This window comes from Oncorhynchus masou, chromosome 16 (genome assembly GCF_036934945.1).
Source record: "Oncorhynchus masou masou isolate Uvic2021 chromosome 16, UVic_Omas_1.1, whole genome shotgun sequence".
NCBI classification, from domain to species: Eukaryota; Metazoa; Chordata; class Actinopteri; order Salmoniformes; family Salmonidae; genus Oncorhynchus; species Oncorhynchus masou.
This window is the reverse complement of record NC_088227.1, coordinates 33701312-33722307: the sequence shown is the minus strand read 5'-3', so window position 1 is coordinate 33722307 and position 20996 is coordinate 33701312. Positions and strand designations below refer to the sequence as shown.

Below are 20996 nucleotides of genomic sequence, written 5' to 3'. Positions count from 1 at the left end.
ATATTTATCAACCCCAACATTAATTATAATCCACATAATAATTCATATTTCCTGCTGCTCAGAAACTGAACTGATCAAATTAAGATCCTACATCTGTATGTACTATATATTCAAAGTAAATAATCAAAATCTTTATTGGATTTCATGAGATTTTAAAGATACACTTCCCCAGCTCTCTTGCTTCTGTTTTTGAAAGCAGCTGAAAAAACAATTGAGATTTGGAGCGATCACTTACTGCACCTGCATGAGGTGACTGAATGCATTTACACAAGTCTAAGCATTATTCTTATTACTCTCTCTCTCTCTGTGTCTATTTTTGTCAGACCAGCAGTATTCCCCTTGGTCCCCGTCTCGACACTTCGATGAAGGCAGACGCCACCCCGTCCCCCCAGCTAGGAACATGAAGGGCTTATCGGGCGGTCGCTCCCAGCACCAGATCCTCTCGCCCCACGGGCTAGACCAGTTCGACTACCCCCAAGACATCCATGGCATGGGTCACCATGGTGGCGCCTCCGACTCACGCCACACCTCCTACCTGCTCAGCCCCACTGAGAGCTGCCCCATGGACTACCACCACCGCTACTCACCGCGCAGCTCCATTCACTCAGACTGCATGATGATGTCCCCCGTCATGATGGCGCCCTCGTCAGTCGGCGTTGGCCCCATCGACCATGTTTCCAGCAGCACCTTCCCTAGAATGCACTACAGCACCCAATACTATGACTCAGCCACGCGGGACGACTGCGCCGCCATCACTGCCTCCGCCACCTCCCATGCTGCTGCCACTGCCGCTTCCGTCTTGCAGTACCAAGGCAGCGGCAAGAGCAACCGCATCCCGGCCAATCTGCTGGACCAGTTTGAGAAGCAGCTGCCGCTGCATCATGATGGCTTCCACACGCTGCAGTACCAGAGGGCGTCAACCACCACCACCACGGAGCAGCGCAGCGAGAGCCCCGGACGCATCCGCCACCTGGTCCACTCTGTCCAGAAGCTTTTCACAAAGTCCCATTCCCTGGAGGGATCGTCCAAGATGAACGGCACCAAGGGTGAAGGAGGAGGAGGGGGACACCATGGAGGCTCCCAACACGGCCACCATGGAGGCTCCAAGCACGGCAGCAAGCGGAGCAAGAGCAAAGAGCGCAAGGCGCACCGCTCGGGGGGCGCGGGTGGCTTCTGGAGCTCTGACGACAACCTGGACAGCGACAGCACCTACCGCACGCCCAGCGTCATGAGCCGTCACCACGGTGACTACGCCCATGCTGCCCATTGCTACCCGGACTCCATGCATCACAGTCACTTTGGGGACATGTCCCTCAAGACCTCGAAGAGCAACAACGACGTCAAGTGCTCGGCATGCGAGAGCATGGCCACGGCTCCGGAGGGGAAGTTTATGAAGAGAAGTTCCTGGTCTACGCTGACTGTCAGCCAGGCCAAGGAAGCTTACAGGAAGTCCTCCCTCAACCTGGAGAAACCCATGATGCACACAGACCTCAAGCCCTCACTACGGGCCTGTCACTATCTGCAGGTGAGTGGTGTTCAGAGCCATGGCCCTGTGGTCTGTGTGTGTGTGTGTGTGTGTGTGTGTGTGTGTGTGTGTGTGTGTGTGTGTGTGTGTGTGTGTGTGTGTGTGTGTGTGTGTGTGTGTGTGTGTGTGTGTGTGTGTGTGAACAAAAATGTTGAACCTGGCCCAAAGCTTACAGTAGCTTTTATGTTGTATGTGGAATAATTCATGACAGAGGTAATATAATAATTTCCCAATTTATCGTATCACACATCCAAATATATTACGAACAGTAGCAGCCATTGATCTCATTGATTCTTAGAAAGGACCCCCTGAGCAAAACATAATGATGGATGCATCAGTCAGCCCAGTCAGTAAAACCTCCTTGATTGAACCTGTCCTTTTCTATTCTCAGAGGAACAATTCAAGCTCCTATGTGTGAGGCCAATATACTTTATCTGTGATTCCCCATTGTGAGTTCCCTGGGGGAGCTATTGTCTATTTAGAGCGATCAATTGAGGGAATCAATGTCATGGAGGAAGAGACTGTAGATAATAGGGATGGAAGCTTCCTTGGATAACCTTCTCTATCTGGTGGGCAACTCCTGCTGTTTTTCAAACACCATGGGTCTTTTTCACGCACACACGAACAGAGAGAGAGAGAGAGAGATTTAAAGTAAAATACACTCACCTGACTTAACACACAGCAGCAATAAATGATGCTATTTCCAAGTTTGACACGTTTGGAGTTTCAGACTGTTAACCTACGGACACAAGGTATAGGCTACGGTTTTCATCTTTTAAATGTTTGATTTCTACCTCAATACCGCTGAATTGCAAAAGTGTTCAACACTGCCTTGGCATATTGGATTTGTGTAAAGTACACTTCCATAGAAGTTTATTTAGATGTTATTATTCATTATAGCTCTTTGTTGGACACTAATGATCTTCTGAGATAGTATTGTACGATGATCAGGGATTGAGTCAAGGATATACGCTATTCACAAAATAAAGAGACGCGAAACCTGTGTTTACTGTACGTGGCTTTTTATTTTGTGAATAGCGTATATCGGCGGTATTTTTTTTTACCACTACATCCCTAATTATAATCTTGCAATGTCAGCAAATGTGATACATAAAGACCTTTAGGACCAGAGGTATCTACATGCATCTACATGCAGGTTTGTCTACTCTACACAGAGTCTACAAAACATTAAGAACACCTGCTCTTTCCATGACATAGACTGAATCCTGGTAAAAGGAAGGTGTTTGTGATATTTGGTATACTCAGTGTATAGTCAGTGGCCTAATTCTGATATGTACAGGTTAGTGTATAGTCAGTGGCCTAATCCTGATATGTACAGGTTAGTCTATAGTCAGTGGCCTAATTCTGATATGTACAGGTTAGTGTATAGTCAGTGGCCTAATCCTGATATGTACAGGTTAGTCTATATTCAGTGGCCTAATCCTGATATGTACAGGTTGGTCTATAGTCAGTGGCCTAATCCTGATATGTACAGGTTAGTCTATAGTCAGTGGCCTAATCCTGATATGTACAGGTTAGTGTATAGTCAGTGGCCTAATCCTGATATGTACAGGTTGGTCTATAGTCAGTGGCCTAATCCTGATATGTACAGGTTGGTCTATAGTCAGTGGCCTAATCCTGATATGTACAGGTTAGTGTATAGTCAGTGGCCTAATCCTGATATGTACAGGTTAGTGTATAGTCAGTGGCCTAATCCTGATATGTACAGGTTAGTGTATAGTCAGTGGCCTAATCCTGATATGTACAGGTTAGTGTATAGTCAGTGGCCTAATCCTGATATGTACAGGTTAGTCTATAGTCAGTGGCCTAATTCTGATATGTACAGGTTAGTGTATAGTCAGTGGCCTAATCCTGATATGTACAGGTTGGTCTATAGTCAGTGGCCTAATCCTGATATGTACAGGTTGGTCTATAGTCAGTGGCCTAATCCTGATATGTACAGGTTGGTCTATAGTCAGTGGCCTAATTCTGATATGTACAGGTTGGTCTATAGTCAGTGGCCTAATTCTGATATGTACAGGTTAGTGTATAGTCAGTGGCCTAATCCTGATATGTACAGGTTAGTCTATAGTCAGTGGCCTAATCCTGATATGTACAGGTTGGTCTATAGTCAGTGGCCTAATCCTGATATGTACAGGTTAGTGTATAGTCAGTGGCCTAATTCTGATATGTACAGGTTAGTGTATAGTCAGTGGCCTAATTCTGATATGTACAGGTTAGTGTATAGTCAGTGGCCTAATCCTGATATGTACAGGTTGGTCTATAGTCAGTGGCCTAATCCTGATATGTACAGGTTAGTCTATAGTCAGTGGCCTAATTCTGATAAGAAACAGGTTGGTCTATAGTCAGTGGCCTAATTCTGATATGTACAGGTTAGTCTATAGTCAGTGGCCTAATCCTGATAAGAAACAGGTTGGTCTATAGTCAGTGGCCTAATCCTGATAAGAAACAGGTTGGTCTATAGTCAGTGGCCTAGGCCTGGTAGAAGCAGAGGACTCAGAGGTAGGACCGTGATTGAGAAATGCTGAGCTGCTTCTTCCAAGGGAAGTCATTATGCTAACAAGATCCAATAAGTGTCTGCTGCACCTGATGTAGAAACGGCGAGACCACATCAAGATGATGGAGGTGAAGCCTGTTGTGTAATAAAGTGATACATTCAGGTCAAAGGTGAGGTTTTGATTGCATTACTTTCACTCCAGGCCTTACTGTCGCTTCAGTCACCCATCCTTCTGTATTATTGTGGGAGCGATATCACCCACAATATAGGCATTGATTGAAGCTAAATATTAAATTAAAATCTCCCCACCATCATATCTAAACCAATATGACACCAATCTAGATGAAGATTCGTAAATCAACTTGATTGGAAGCACACAATAAATTCCAGCCTCTCTTCATGAGCCGTCCGACTGTTACAGAGAACCACATACCAAAAAATTTAATATGGTTTCTAGCAAACTGAGTTGTAAGAGTCTGCACCTACCTTGCTCAAATTCGAGACATCGGATTAAAATGAGGCGACAGCATCCATAAAGTGACTGTTGGATTTAAGAAATGTCGGATTGACTAAGTTTGTAGGTGCAACAATTTTAATTAAATGTATAATCTATTGCTCTCACATGCTAATTTCTGTTCATTGAGAACCAACGATGTGCTACCTTTTTGTAGCATTTCTGACAATGCTAACATCTTTTCAGCTGAATCTGAGTTCTACAACTGGAACCAACAATTAGGTTGCTGCTTCTCACCAGTCAGATGAGAAGCACGCTACAAGCAAAGGAATGGAATTTAGCTAGATAGGTATATTTGGTTTGCATCTTTTTTCAAAAAGGACAAAAAAATCAAGAATCAAAGGTGAAATGTCCAACTACAGTTTGTTTATCATATGGCTGCTTATCAGTGAATCTGACCAATACAGGCCTCTCATCTTTTTAAGTGGGAGAACTTGCACAATTGGTGGCTGACTAAATACTTTTTTGCCCCACTGTATATATTTTTTTTACATTTTCACAGGTGGAAGGCCTACACCAGTATTGCACCGATATTGATGCAGCAAATGTGATGGGATAGTCTGGAGCCTGGTAGAGAGGTAGACTGAATCTGTCAGTCTTCTGTACCGAGCAGACGTTTGTATCCTATCCATTCATCCACATGGCTTTGAAGTTAGATTTAGACCAAGTATTCTCAGTAACACAACTGAAGGTCAAGCTGGTGTCCCCTGGTGATTTGCACCAGTCATTGTAACAAATGATATCTCCAGGGCCTAAACACCCCAGCATCCATGTGCTTAGAGAGTGTGACACACCTACCTGCCTGCCTGCCTGCCTGCCTGCCTGCCTGCCTGCCTGCCTGCTTGCCTGCCTGCTTGCCTGCCTGCTTGCCTGCCTGCTTGCCTGCCTGCTTGCCTGCCTGCTTGCCTGCCTGCCTGTGCTCACCATGCAGCGTTATTGAGACGGATTAGGGTAATGGTCTGCATCCCTGTCCGGTGGGCGTGCTTCAACATCTGGCCGCCGCACATGCACCCAGTAATTGTAATGAATAAGCTGTCAAGCCTTACATATATATTTCTCCCTGAGTGCTCGCTGGCTGGCGCGATCTGCTCGCCACACTCAATAAAGTTTGATGGAATGGCTTCTTCTGTCCGGCTGTCATCTTGTGTGTCTAGCACAGCTCAGGCGCAGGTGGCAGGACTTTGATTCTTTCACATTATACACTGAGTGGTTCGAGCCCTGAATGCTAATTGACTGACAGCCGTGGTATATCAGAACGTATATCACGGCTATGACAAAACATCTATTTGTACTGCTCTAATTAAGTTGGTAATCAGTTACAATAGCAATAAAGCACCTCTGGGGCTTGTGGTATATTACCAATATACCACGGCTAAGGGCTGTGTCCAGGCACTCTACGTTGCGTCGTGCCTATGAACAGTCCTTAGCCGTAGTATATTGGCCATATACCACACCCACTCAGGCCTTATTGCTTAATTAGAGACCCGGGGTGCCTGTGGCATTGGCTTTTTTGTTGTTTATCTCATTAATGCAATGTTATGGTTAACATTTTTACTATGAGGATTATTACATACCCACACAGCCAGAAACTCCCTCCCTTCCTCTACTGTTAAACAGTCTGTTTAAGGGAGCGAACCCAATGTATTAGATGGTGGGTACTAACAAAAAGAAAAGCTGTTATCCAATGTGTCAAACTATTCTGAGCATTTTAGTGTTCATCATTCAAGATAGTCCATCTTAGTCTCCTAGAAACGTTTAACTCATCAGTCTATGGGTGTTGATAAAATGTATACCAACTAATGGCACCAGACCTTTTCTAGCCTAATCGAACCCAGTGAAGCAGCCAAGCGCCTCTTCATTCAGGTGTGACAACATTCACTCAGAGAAGAGACAGGGGAAAGCTAACAAGCTAGCGCTGGGCTCTCATGAGCGATGCCTGCCTTGTTAACCACTGCCCCAGCCGATCAAAGACAACGCATTAGGAGAAAAAATAATACCTTTGCTTTATTGCTGTCTTTAAGCATGATTAATTTAGTTTCCACACAATCACTGTATTTTTATTCAACTCTCTCTTGTGGGAACGGAGGAACGGAGAAACAGCAGATTAGTGTGAATGATAGTTTTGCTGATAGAGCTTTGAAGTGAAGATATAAACAAGCCAGCTCATTATCCTGTTGGCTTGCGAAGTCAGGCATTGCTGAGGAGATTTGCGCTAAAAAAAAGTAATTTTTTTTTTTTTTTTAAAGCTTAGCCTCTTTGCTCTCTTGTTAAGCAGTTTGACACGCCAACATGTCCACTTAGGTCACAACAGCAGTCTGTCTGCAGTCTGCTTTCTGTTGACCCAACCTGGCTTTGCAATGCTTTACGAAGTGTTCATCACTATTCACCTTGTATGTAATTAGTTGCATTGAATTAGATTTCCCTAATGAATGTTTTTATTTGCTGTATCCCTCCCTCACTAATCGTCAAGGCAACACTGTACTTGAGAGGTACAGGAATGTTTAGCACATAGCATCCGTACTGCCTTTCTGAGACAGAATCATTGTTGCTCCGGATTCAGAAATGCCTTGTCTTTACTTGGTCAGTGGTATTGACAGTGATTTTTGAGCATGTTATGGAACGGTGAGGAAGGTTGTGCGTTCACACCCAGGCTGGGGTGGAATTTCCACTCTGTCACATATGCAGCTTCCTGTTGGATCCGTATCACCTCTTCTCTGAAGTCACCTGACCTGATGTTCTTTTGCTCTATACAGATTATATACTAGAAAGGAGCCGTTTATAGATCAGGTTTATGTCCACCGATGGCTGCATTTAATATACATATATGTGTGAGTGAGTGAGGTTACCTCCAGGAACAGAAAACCCAACATTCATCCTACTCTGCTCTCTCTGATAGCAGCCCAGGGACTGTTGAGGGGAAATAACCAGACAGGGCCCATGATTGGTTGGGGGGAATAACTGGCAGAGGTAGAGAGGGAGACCACTAGTGCCCCAGGCTGTTGTCCACTGGGGGCACAGCGTTATGGAATTTTATGTTATACATCCAGTACATACGCCTGATCATTATACTGGACAGCTACAACATATGTGTGACATCATTAATTTGATTGGCCGTTGATGGCTAATTTCATGTCAATATGCCTTGAAATGAGTATATGTAAGATATTGTAACGAGTTTCTTCTAACTCCTCCTCTGACGAAGAGGTGGAACAAGGATTGGACCAAAATGCAGCGTGGTTAGTTAGATACATCTTTAATGAAGATGACACACGAACAATACAAAACAACAAACGTGGAAAACCAAAACAGCCCTATCTGGTGCAACAAACACAGAGACAAGAACAATCACCCACAAACACACAGTGAAACCCAGGCTACCTAAATATGGTTCCCAATCAGAGACAATGACTAACACATGCCTCTGATTGAGAACCATATCAGGCCAGACATAGAAATAGACAAACAAGACATCCAACATAGAATGCCCACTCAGATCACACCCTGACCAACCAAAACATAGAAACATACAAATAAACTATGGTCAGGGTGTGACAGATATATGGTTAAAGTATATGAATATGATCATCCGTCTTAGAGTGCTAGAAAATATTTTCAATTCACATGTACTGTCTACTAATGTGGATTAACTAGAACATGCCTTATTAAACTATTAACCTTCTTTGATTTCACCAATTAGAGCTACTTGTACAGTAAATTAGCTGCTTTGTTTTGGTGTGGAAATGTTTATGGCAAAGCAACACCATGTAATTAACAATGATCCCTTAATCACTATTAATTGTTCTGCCGTTCGTCGAACGACTGTTACAGTCGAGGCTACGCCGTTGCATATGCACGATGTGTTAATGTCGCTCCTTTATCTGCAGTTGCTATGGTTGCAACCTACACACTAGCCTACATTCGCCTTAAAAGGAGTGTGGAGGATTCTGGAGGAAGACATGGTATTATCCATGACTTTATTACTCCCCTCACTGTGCAGTGTAACACTCTTCATCCTATAGCTGACCCTGAGACCTCTGGATTTTCAGTAAAATGTTCATATTTCTACCAACAGAACATGCACCACTTGTCTATGCTTGGTAACTGCTGTTGGGGTTCATGGCACATTACATTGTTTCCTAATAATAGTAGCAAGATTAATGAACTTGTCTGCTGCTAAAATTAATAATTTGTCACTAACTACAGTACATTGTGTCAACGTAAAAGTTACAAGCACAGCCTCAGGTGAATGAATGGCAGCCACTGTAGGTAAGGTTCAATCAAACACACACTGTGCCTAGACTGCAATTGTGGGAGGAATCCCATTGTTCCTGCTTCTCAAGAATGTATGAACAGGTTGAATGTTGGTCTGTCTCTGCCCTAACAGTCTAACAGGGCAAAGTGGAGCTAGGCCACAGAGCCCCCCTGTAGATTAAACAAGCTTTTCTTTCCCACTCAATTCACACCCCTCCTCTTCTCACACTAAGCCCATCTCACTGGGACTAGTCACTCCGACAGGCTTGCAGTGTCATTCACTGTGTGGATGGCTTGGCAATCTGTGATGAGATGGAACTCTACAGGCCACACATCCATTCCCTAGGAAGTTTGACTCCACTCACTGGAGTTTAGACCTCAGAGCCATGCTGTACATGAGAGGATTACAAGGGGGAAGGGAATTGCCATTTGTATTCATCCCTGCGGTACACCATCTCTACATATATGTACATTTGGTAAATGTATTGTGTATATCAGTATATCAGTACTAAATAATCTGGATTACTGATCTACGAGCAAGATCAATGACCTACGAGCAAGATTAAACTACAAACGGGACAGTAAACTCTGTAATATCATATGTTTCACAGAGTCGTGGCTGAATGACGACATGAACAACATACAGCTGGCAGGTTTTACACTGTATCGGCAGGTTAGAACAGCAGCCTGTGGTAAGACAAGGGGTGGTCTATGTATAGTTGTAAACAACAGCTGGTGCACGATATCTAAGGAAGTCTCAAGGTTTTGCTCGCCTGAGGTAAAGTATCTATTGATAAGCTAGAGACCATACATATCTCTATTTTTCGTAGCTGTCTACCACAGACCGATGCTGGCTCTAAGACCACACTCAATGAGCTTTATACCTCCATGAGAAAACAGGAAAACGCTCATCCAGAGGCGGTGCTCCTAGTGGACGGGGACTTTAATGCAGGGGATTTTAAATCAGTTCTACCAAATTTCCACCAGCATGTTAAATGTGCAACCAGAGGGAAAAAAAACTCTAGACCATATTTTCTCCACACACAGAGATGCGTACAAAGCTCTCCCTCGCCCTCCATTTGGAAATCTGACCATAATTCCACAGTCCTGATTCCTGCTTGCAAGCTAAAATTAAAGCAGGAAGCACCAGTGACTCGGTCAATAAAAAAAGAGATCAGATGTATTTATTTATTTTTTATTTCACCTTTATTTAACCAGGTAGGCCAGTTGAGAACAAGTTCTCATTTACAACTGCGACCTGGCCAAGATAAAGCAAAGCAGTGCGACAAAAACAACACAGAGTTACACATGGAGTAAAAAAAACATACAATAGAAAAAGTCTATATACAGTGTGTGCAAATGAGGTAAGATAAAGGTAAGATAGAGGCAATAAATAGAACATAGTGGAGAAATAATTACAATTTAGCAATTAAACACTGGAGTGATAGATGTGCAGAAGAAGCTCGTCTGGAGGTTAGTTAACAGTGTCCAAAGAAGGACCAGAAGTATACAGAATGGTGTCGTCTGCGTAGAGGTGGATCAGAGAATCACCAGCAGCAAGAGCGACATTGATGTATACAGAGAAAAGAGTCGGCCCGAGAATTGAACCCTGTGGCATCCCCATAGAAACTGCCAGAGGTCCGGACAACAGGCCCTCCGATTTGAGACACTGAACTCTGTCTGAGAAGTAGTTGGTGAATCCGTCATTTGAGAAATCAAGGCTGTTGAGTCTGCCGATAAGAATGTGGTGATTGACAGAGTCGAAAGTTTTGGCCAGGTCAATGAAAACAGCTGCACAGTATTGTCTCCTATCGATGGCGGCATGATATTGTTTAGGACCTTGAGAGTGGCTGAGGTGCACCCATGACCAGCTCGGAAACCAGATTGCATAGTGAAGAAGGTACGGTGGGATTCGAAATGGTCGGTGATCTGTTTTGTTAACTTGGCTTTCAAAGACCTTAGAAAGGCAGGGTAGGATAGATATAGGTCTTTAGCAGTTTGGGTCTAGAGAGTCTCTCCCTTTGAAGAGGGGGATGACCACGGCAGCTTTCCAATGTTTGGGGATCTCAGACGATACGAAAGAGAGGTTGAACAGGCTAGTAATAGGGGTTGCAACAATTTCGGCTGATAATTTTAGAATGAAAGTGTCCAGATTGTTTAGCCCGGCTGATTTGTAGGGGTCAAGACTTTGCAGCTCTTTCAGAACATCAGCTATCTGGATTTGGGTAAAGAAGAAATGGGGCGGCTTGGGCAAGTTGCTGTGGGGGGTGCAGGGCTGTTGACCGGGGTAGGGGTAGCCAGGTGGAAAGCATGGCAGGCCGTAGAAAAATGCTTATCGAAATTCTCCATTATCGTGGATTTATTGGTGCTGACAGTGTTTCCTAGCCTCAGTGCTGTGGGCAGCTGGGAGGAGGTGCTCTTAATCTCCATGGACTTTACAGTATCCCATAAATGTTTGGAGTTTGTGCTACGGGATGCAAATTTCTGTTTGAAAAAGCTAGCCTTGGCTTTCCTAACTGCTTGTGTATATTGGTTCCTAACTTCCCTGAAATGTTGCATATCGCGGTGGAAATTCGCGGTGGATGCTAATGCATTACGCCACAAGATGATTTTGTGCTGGTCAAGGGCAGTCAGGTCTGGAGTGAACCAAGGGCTATATCTGTTCCTGGTTCTACATTTTTTTTGAATGGGGCATGCTTATTTAAGATGGTGAGGAAAGCACTTTTAAAGAATACCCAGGCATCCTCTACTGATGGGATGAGGTCCACATCCTTCCAGGATACCCGGCCAGGTCGATTAGAAAGGCCTGCTCGCTGAAGTGTTTTAGGGAGTGCCCCCATTCTCATCGACAGGGCTGTAGTGCAGCAGGTTGAGAGCTTAAAGATCCAACAAACTAACATGGTCCAAGCACACCAAGACAGTCGTGAAAAGGGCATGACAAAACCTATTCAGAGGAAGGCCCTAAAAATTGTATAGGACTCCAGCCACCCTAGTCATAGACTGTTCTCTCTGCTATCGCATGGCAAGCGGTACCAGAGCGCCAAGTCTAGGTCCAAGAGGCTTCCAAACAGCTTCTACCCCTAAGCCATAAGACTCCTGAACAGCTAATCAAAGGGCTACCCAGACTATTTGCATTGCACCCCCCTCCCCACATTCTACACTGCTGCTACTCTCTGTTATTATCTATGCATAGTCATTTTAATAACACTACCTACATGTACATATCACCTCAATTACCTCGACTAACCTGTGCCCCTGCACATTGACTCTGTACTGGTACCCCACCTTATATAGCCTCACTATTGATATTTTACTGCTGCTCTTTAAATATTTGTTATTTTTATTTCTTCTTATTTTTTTATATATTTTTTGGTATTTTCTTTTGTTGGAATATTTAAACTGCATGGTTGGTTAAGGGCTTGTAACTAAGCATTTCACTCTAAGGTCTACTACACCTGTTGTATTTGGCGCATATGACAAAAAAAAATGATTTGATATTTGTATCATGTTTGTCACGCCTTGGTCTTAGTATTTTGTGTTTTAGATAATTAGTTGGTCAGGCCAGGGTGTGACATGGGTTTATGTTATTGTGTTATTGTATTGGGGTTTTTGTAGGCATTGGGATTGTGGTTGATTAGGGGTGTGTTTAGTTTAGGTTTGGCTGCCTGAGGCGGTTCTCAATCAGAGTCAGGGGATTCTTGTTGTCTCTGATGGGGAACCTTATTTAGGTAGCCTGGGTTTCACTGTGTATTTCGTGGGTGATTGTTCCTGTCTCTGTGTAGTGTTCACCAGATAGGCTGTAATAGGTTTCACGTTCCGTTTTGTTGTTTTGTATTTGTCTCAGTATTTTCTTGTATTCGTTATTTGTTTCATTAAAAAACATGAGTAACCAACACGCTGCATTTCGGTCCGACTCTCTTGCGACAAACAAAGAACGCCGTTACACATGTAATGTTTTTGGAAAAACTTTTAGCTTATTACACTGAGAATATCTTGCCACAATTGAGGATAGTTTCTCTTGAGTTGTTTCTGAGAAATATGTAATGCTATTCAGCTGCTTATACACACCGGAAAGTATTTTGGCTAAATAACAAAACATTAAATGTTAGAGAAAGATGAATAAAACAAAAAGTGCTTGGGAGTAGGAGTAGAATATTATGAGCAGTGAAACTGGTTAATTAGAGTAGCAGACCCTTGGGGAGTGAGGGGTAAGTCTGAGGGGAGAACAGAAGCTGGGGATCACTCTGCTCCAGTCAGTCCCTGTGTGTGTTATGGGAAAACTCTTCCTCAGTTGACTCTGAGTCATCTCTTACACTCTTTTGGCAGCTGGGCCCCGTTTTACTAGCAGAGAACATAACTGCTTAGAGAGCAGTCGTACAGGGGGGGGGGGGGTTGGATCTATGTGACTGTTGGATCTATGTGACTGACTGACGGAGGTGGGCTCTCTGCTGCAGGTGCCTCAGGATGAGTGGAGTGGATACCCGGAGGACGGAGACAAGGACGAGGAGATCCCATGTCGGCGGATGCGCAGCAGCAGCTACGTCAAAGCCATGGGAGAGGTAGACAATGACTCTGGTGGCGAATCTGACGGCAGCCCCAAGTCCTCACCCCAGAAGGCCATCCGACCCGACGCCCTCGCCCTCAAATCAGTTATGCAGAGGCCCCACATAGACCACCAAAGGTAGGCCCATCTTAATGTCTCAACTAAAGCTCCTTGATGTATGGGTTGTCACGAGATCGTTGTTGCAGTGTCTGTTTTTAGCACACCCTCAGCCTCATAAGTCACTCCTGCTTGAGTCAATCCTCACCCATGAGGTATGAGGCTGAGGATGTTCTACAATGGACACCGTACATGTCAGCCTGGTCTCATAGACTAGACGTAATATACATTCTTAGAAAACCCTAAAAGGGTTCTTCAGCTGTCTCCATTGGAGAAATATTTGAAGAGCCCTTTTTTTTCAGGTAAACCCCTTTTGCGTTCCATGTAGAGCCGTTTCTACAGAAGGTTCTACATGGAACCCAAAAGGGTACTACCTGGAACCCGAAGGTTGCTACTTAGCATGTTAGCCAACCCTTCCCCTAACCATAACCCATTGACTTAACCCTTTAACCTAACTCCTAACCCTTTAAGCTAGCCTAGCTAACATTAGCCACCTAGCTAACCTTAGCATTAGCCACATAGCCACTAGCTAGCCTAAGCCACAACAATTCGTAACATAACATGTGAATTGTAATTCATAACGTATCATATGAAATGGATGACGGGCACCCAAAAATGAATACATACCATACAAAACATAATATATCATAATAGTTGGAGTGTCCTGGATTTACATTTACTATTGTTGCGTGTGTAACGCGTACGCTAAGAATCGGGAAGCAAGTACAGGGAGTGAATTTAATAAATAACGAAACATGGAACAAAACAAGAAACACGAGTAGCGTACAGACGCGGGAAGGGACCCTGTAGCCGGCTGAGGTGCGGGGAGGGACCCTGTAGCCCGCTGAGGTGTGGGGAGGGACCCTGTAGCCGGCTGAGGTGTGGGGAGGGAACCTGTAGCCGGCTGAGGTGCGGGGAGGGAACCTGTAGCCCGCTGAGGTGCGGGGAGGGACCCTGTAGCCCGCTGAGGTGTGGGGAGGGACCCTGTAGCCGGCTGAGGTGCGGGGAGGGAACCTGTAGCCGGCTGAGGTGCGGGGAGGGAACCTATAGCCGGTTGAGGTGCGGGGAGGGAACCTATAGCCGGTTGAGGTGCGGGGAGGGAACCTGTAGCCGGCTGAGGTGCGGGGAGGGAACCTGTAGCCGGTTGAGGTGCGGGGAGGGAACCTATAGCCGGTTGAGGTGCGGGGAGGGAACCTGTAGCCGGCTGAGGTGCGGGGAGGGACCCTGTAGCCCGCTGAGGTGTGGGGAGGGACCCTGTAGCCGGCTGAGGTGCGGGGAGGGAACCTGTAGCCGGCTGAGGTGCGGGGAGGGAACCTATAGCCGGTTGAGGTGCGGGGAGGGAACCTATAGCCGGTTGAGGTGCGGGGAGGGAACCTGTAGCCGGCTGAGGTGCGGGGAGGGAACCTGTAGCCGGTTGAGGTGCGGGGAGGGAACCTATAGCCGGTTGAGGTGCGGGGAGGGAACCTGTAGCCGGTTGAGGTGCGGGGAGGGAACCTATAGCCGGTTGAGGTGCGGGGAGGGAACCTATAGCCGGTTGAGGTGCGGGGAGGGAACCTGTAGCCGGCTGAGGTGCGGGGAGGGAACCTGTAGCCGGTTGAGGTGCGGGGAGGGAACCTATAGCCGGTTGAGGTGCGGGGAGGGAACCTATAGCCGGTTGAGGTGCGGGGAGGGAACCTGTAGCCGGTTGAGGTGCGGGGAGGGAACCTGTAGCCGGTTGAGGTGCGGGGAGGGAACCTGTAGCCGGTTGAGGTGCGGGGAGGGAACCTATAGCCGGTTGAGGTGCGGGGAGGGAACCTATAGCCGGTTGAGGTGCGGGGAGGGAACCTGTAGCCGGCTGAGGTGCGGGGAGGGAACCTGTAGCCGGTTGAGGTGCGGGGAGGGAACCTATAGCCGGTTGAGGTGCGGGGAGGGAACCTGTAGCCGGTTGAGGTGCGGGGAGGGAACCTATAGCCGGTTGAGGTGCGGGGAGGGAACCTATAGCCGGTTGAGGTGCGGGGAGGGAACCTGTAGCCGGCTGAGGTGCGGGGAGGGAACCTGTAGCCGGTTGAGGTGCGGGGAGGGAACCTGTAGCCGGTTGAGGTGTGGGGAGGGAACCTGTAGCCGGTTGAGGTGCGGGGAGGGAACCTATAGCCGGTTGAGGTGCGGGGAGGGACCCTGTAGCCGGCTGAGGTGCGGGGAGGGAACCTATAGCCGGTTGAGGTGCGGGGAGGGAACCTGTAGCCGGTTGAGGTGCGGGGAGGGAACCTATAGCCGGTTGAGGTGCGGGGAGGGAACCTATAGCCGGTTGAGGTGCGGGGAGGGAACCTATAGCCGGTTGAGGTGCGGGGAGGGAACCTGTAGCCGGCTGAGGTGCGGGGAGGGAACCTGTAGCCGGTTGAGGTGCGGGGAGGGAACCTATAGCCGGTTGAGGTGCGGGGAGGGAACCTGTAGCCGGATGAGGTGCGGGGAGGGAACCTATAGCCGGTTGAGGTGCGGGGAGGGAACCTGTAGCCGGTTGAGGTGCGGGGAGGGAACCTATAGCCGGTTGAGGTGCGGGGAGGGAACCTGTAGCCGGTTGAGGTGCGGGGAGGGAACCTGTAGCCGGTTGAGGTGTGGGGAGGGAACCTGTAGCCGGTTGAGGTGCGGGGAGGGAACCTATAGCCGGTTGAGGTGCGGGGAGGGACCCTGTAGCCGGCTGAGGCGCGTGAGTCTGACGAGCCAACCGAGGCTTGGGAACCTGTTGAGCCAGCTGAGTCATGGAAGCCTGACAGCCAGCTGAAGCACCCCCAGTTGCTCGGCAGCAGCACTTGGACCGACGTCACCAGTAAAAAAAAATCCTTGTTGCTTCCCCTTGGGGAGGCGTTATTCTGTAATGTGTAGGCTAAGATACAGGGAGTGAATTTAATACATAACGCAACATGGAACAAAAAAAGAACCACGAGTAGTGTACAGACATGAAACACAGAAACAGTCAATGACGCCTGGGGAACGAACCAAAGGGAGTGACAGATATAGGGGAGGTAATCAGGAAGGTGATGGAGTCCAGGTAAGTCTCATGAGGCTCAGGTGGCAGGTGTGCATAATAATGAATAAACTGTGGATGTCAAGCGCAGGAGAGCGGGAGTGGAGTAGGCGTGCTAATAACCCATCCACAGCTGCCCCACTATATGGAATAAAGTTCAAATCTAAGGCTACAGTGAGACAGCAGACTGATTTTTGTATACTTTTTGACATTTTGGTAGGCAATTTGTCTATAATTAGATGCATGCAGCTTCTGTTGCTCTAGAAGACTAATTAAAGCCTTTCTCACCAGAATAATGTCATAAATAGATTGAATGAATTATTCAATCTAGTTGACATTGTTAAAGTTTTCCCTGTCATCTCTGCTTCTTTCGAGGTGAAAGATGTTTAGGGGCCAGGGAGAAAATGCAATAACAAAAACCAGAATATTTTTGGTGCAAAATTTCCAAATGACATCAGTTTGACCATTTGTCAAGAAATGACCCAACATGTTTCCGATAAGATTTCACTTTGGCTTGGATGCATATTTTATGTGGATGAAATACTTTCAGCTTTTATGATGCTGTTAAAGATAGCACTTCTAACTGTGTATTCTCGTTCTCTCAAGATGGTGAAAGAAAGCAATCACGTTTCTCCACCAAAGATTTGGCCGACATATTGGCCGGTGTATAATTTTACTGCAAGAAACACTTACTTCTTTCTACAGGAGTTAAAATTAAGGCTATGTGAGAGGTTATAGACCTACAGTCAGTTTCCTGATTTCAGTTTCCATTCAACGCATCCGAACAGTAGGCTACAGTTCCCTTGACATGCCATAGGCCTATTTGAAATCCCCGTCTTGTGACTGTCGAATTTGTACAGCGCCTCACAATCATCACAAATAACACAGCCGGCACTGCTATCATCCTCTTTTACCACTTCACCAAATCTTTCCCAGACGTTACTTTTCAGGCCCTCCCTTCTCTCTTTTTTTCAACTCTCCATTTTGCAGCTTTTCTCTTTTTGAATTAAATTCTAATATTTTCCTTAAATTCTAACATATTCCCTTTTGCCTCCATGAATCGATATGAACTTTTTAATGTTGTGTAGGCTATTTGGCGTGCATACAGTTAGGCCCTAAGCTTAGGCTTACACACTAATGCAGAATAGCCTAAAAAGAATGTAGCCTATAGATATAAATTGCACAAGAATTATACATTTCTGGATTTTTTTAAGGTATTGTTTTCTCTTTATTCAACCCGCCCTTCATCGACACAATACTTCATGACCATAAACCTGTGGATATAACTGCAGGGACTGCGGGTTATGAGTCAAACTGCACATCTGTAACGTCTACTTCTGAGTCCAGTTGTACATGTCATTCCCAGGATAAGTTAAAAACACATTAATATTAATACATTAATATGCTGCTAAACTGCACAGACAAGGCAGCATTTTTTATGAATATGCCTCATGAAATTAAATTCGTAATTGCACAGCGTTACTTACACGCTTTTGGTAAACATTTGGCTGCATTCCTGAAATTGAAATAACTGTGCTCAAAAGCTGGATTTTGACATTAGATAGGATGGCAGGGTTTAAAATTATATTTTTGCCCAGATAGCTAATGTGGCTCATGGATTACCGTAAATAATGTAGAAGCTCTGACCTTCATCTTGACTGGATTTTGACCCTCTTTGAAAACCCTAAACACAGCACCAGCCTTTTTGACCCGCCATTTCAAAACCTTAACCATAGCTCCTGGCTTTTTGCTAACTGTTTTTCATCTAGTCGGCTCAGAGATTCAACCAGCAACCTTTCGGTTACTGGCCCAATGCTCTTAATTGCTAGGATACCTGCCGTTATGGCTAGTCTACCTGTTATGTCTGTTTTATGTCTTTGTGACCTCTGTATGTAGTGGGATTTTCTGGGGAACATGCATGATTTAGCCATGTCACTCAATGTTGCTGGGCAACAGAGGAAGAATAGCGCTATGTTACGATTGGCTGTGCATGTTCTTATCGTACCCCAATGCCTCTTCAGCCTGTATTAATGCGTGACTAAGAGCTCTGCTACATTTGTTTGGTCAATTGGTTTGTAGCCGCTTCACTGCTTTGTGCCCCTGTCCTTGTGTTTGGATTGTTCTCTGTTTACCATTGGAGCCCAGTTCTCCTCATGAGCTCAGATATTAAAGTAGTACTTTAGCTAGTGAGTGTCAGACCAATGCAGGCATTATATCTGACCTTTATCAACTGCTATTTCAATATTTGCTTACCGAGGCAATGTACCTCATGTTATCACAGCACTGTTGACAAGGCAGTGGTAAGTCTGTCACTTCTCTCAAATGTCACAGTCAAATGACTAGGTACAGTATTAAGCATGAACAGGATATTCATTGACTGATAATCAAATCTCATGTATTTCTTTGAATGTCTTCATATATGTGAAATTGTCTTTCATTCTCACTTGAGCTGTCTCACTCCGCAAATAAAGAGCCTGTTTGCTCTCATTCCCCCTCTTGATAGGCAACACTCCATAGATTCAAAGATAAATGAACTTTAGGTAAACTATAAGAAGCAGGACAGTGGTACAGAGTGATTTTGTAGTACAAAAAATGAAATGATTGGACAGAAAAAGAAAAGGACACCATCAAAATATTATACACCAAGATGTGTAGCATGGCATGGGATCTTGGAAGCAGTAATGATGGTTACAATAACAATTATTATACCAACCAATCAGAAGATGCATAATATTCTGAAGGACAAAGTCCAAATGATTATCTCGGTATGAATGAAAGAGCTTGGAGACTAACTAATAAACCTCCTCTACTGATTGTACCATACATTATGCACCTCTTGGTATCAGTGCAACATTTTCTATACCTTATTGTACTGTTGACTGCATATGAGCAGAATATTTCCCCATCCTGATTCTGACCCAGATGATCCATCGCCCTCTGAGATGTATTTTATAGTTATTCTTGACTAGCTTTGCAAATCTTTCTTACAGAACAGGACGGATGCTTGTGTTCTGGAGGTCTGCACACACACACGCGCACGCACGCACGCACGCACGCACACACGCACACACACACACAGGGAGATACCTGGGGAGGTGCCCTGCTGTTACGAATCCCTTTTGGCCCGACAGTCTAGGGGGGGATGGTAATGAGACCCGTAACATAACTCATGCAAATTATTATTGTGACAAAGTAAAAGTGTGAACGAAATAACCACGACAACAGAAATCTACCGTCAAACTCCAGGTTTATTTATAAACACACGGTAATGGGGGAGCAGGAAAAGGGGCTGAGCTGGACCCAAGGAAAGAAACAATAAGTATTCAAAAACACCCCTAAGCTAGACTAGCCTACTTTAACAACAGCTAACTAACTAACCAAAAATACAGTGGGTGGTCCGCCCAGTTCTAACTAGTGTATTTAACAAAGTTCACCTACGGGTAGTGTATGCCCATGGGCGACTTGTCTTGGTTTCCCCCTTTTCCCACCAGCAACAAACAGACACCATAACCAAAAACAATACTCACAGGTGATGACAAAGTGCTATGAGGTGCTTAAACAAAAGAGAGGTTAAGACACAAAGCGAGAGTGAAACACAGAGACCTACAGACATGGCATTTACAGAGAGATTGAGCTCTAGAACAAACAAATGATGGGGTTTTTAAACCATGGGGAAGGAACTGTGATAGGTTAGGAAATAGGAGGAGGTGTGTCTTCTGATTGATGATTGATTGTTGACTGATTGGGGAGTGATGATTTTCACCTGTGAGGAGAGAAGGAGAGAAAAGAAACACACACACAGGATACACACACACACAGGATAACTGTATCCGTAACACTCTCACCCTTAAAAGAGCAACCCTAGGGGTTGCGACTACAGTATTTCTATGAATACTCACAACAAAGCAACAACCTTGCAAAACATACAGAAATCATTTTCACACACGAGACAAAGCATCTGCCAACACATTATCAGAACCCTTTTTGTGGCGGATCTCCAAATTATAATTTTGTACAATCAGCGCCCAACGCATAAGGCGCTGGTTCTGGTTGTACATTCGGTGGAGAAAAACTAAGGGGTTATGGTCAGTATATACAATCACGGGTAGGGCACTGGAACCAATATATACTTCAAAGTATTGCAGAGCCAAAAACAAAGCAAGAGCTTCTTGTTCTATTGTCGCATAGTTTGTTTGACATTTATTAAATTTACGTGAAAAATAACAAACGGGATGATCCACTCCACTCTTGTCCTGCTGCAGTAGAACAGCACCAGCACCTCTGGCACTAGCATCTACCTCAAGTTTGAACGGTTGTTCAAAATCTGGAGCAGCAAGTACAGGTGTACTACATAAGAGTGCTTTCGCTGATTCAAAAGCTCTCTTACAATCAGGGGACCACACAAATGATCTAGCCGGACTAAGCAAATCGGTCAATGGAGCAACTACTGCAGAGAAATTTTTACAGAAGCTACGGTAGTAGCCAACCATCCCAAAAAAGCGGCGTAGCTCTCGTCTGGTGGTAGGC

General features: G+C 45.4%; 1 protein-coding gene across 2 annotated transcripts in view; it reads left to right on the top strand.

The window, feature by feature from the left end:
• The first annotated feature begins 385 nt into the window (after positions 1-385).
• The window catches only part of LOC135557857 (disks large-associated protein 2-like), a 63617-nt gene continuing 43006 nt past the window's right edge, over positions 386-20996 (top strand). Inside the window, exons 1-2 of one of the 2 annotated variants that reach the window (XM_064991542.1) lie at positions 386-1525; positions 13263-13489. In XM_064991542.1, the coding sequence (XP_064847614.1) occupies positions 401-1525; positions 13263-13489 (1352 nt within the window). In that variant the 5' untranslated portion in view covers positions 386-400. The remainder of the gene's footprint in view (positions 1526-13262; positions 13490-20996) is intronic. The other variant, XM_064991541.1, reaches the window with a different exon arrangement.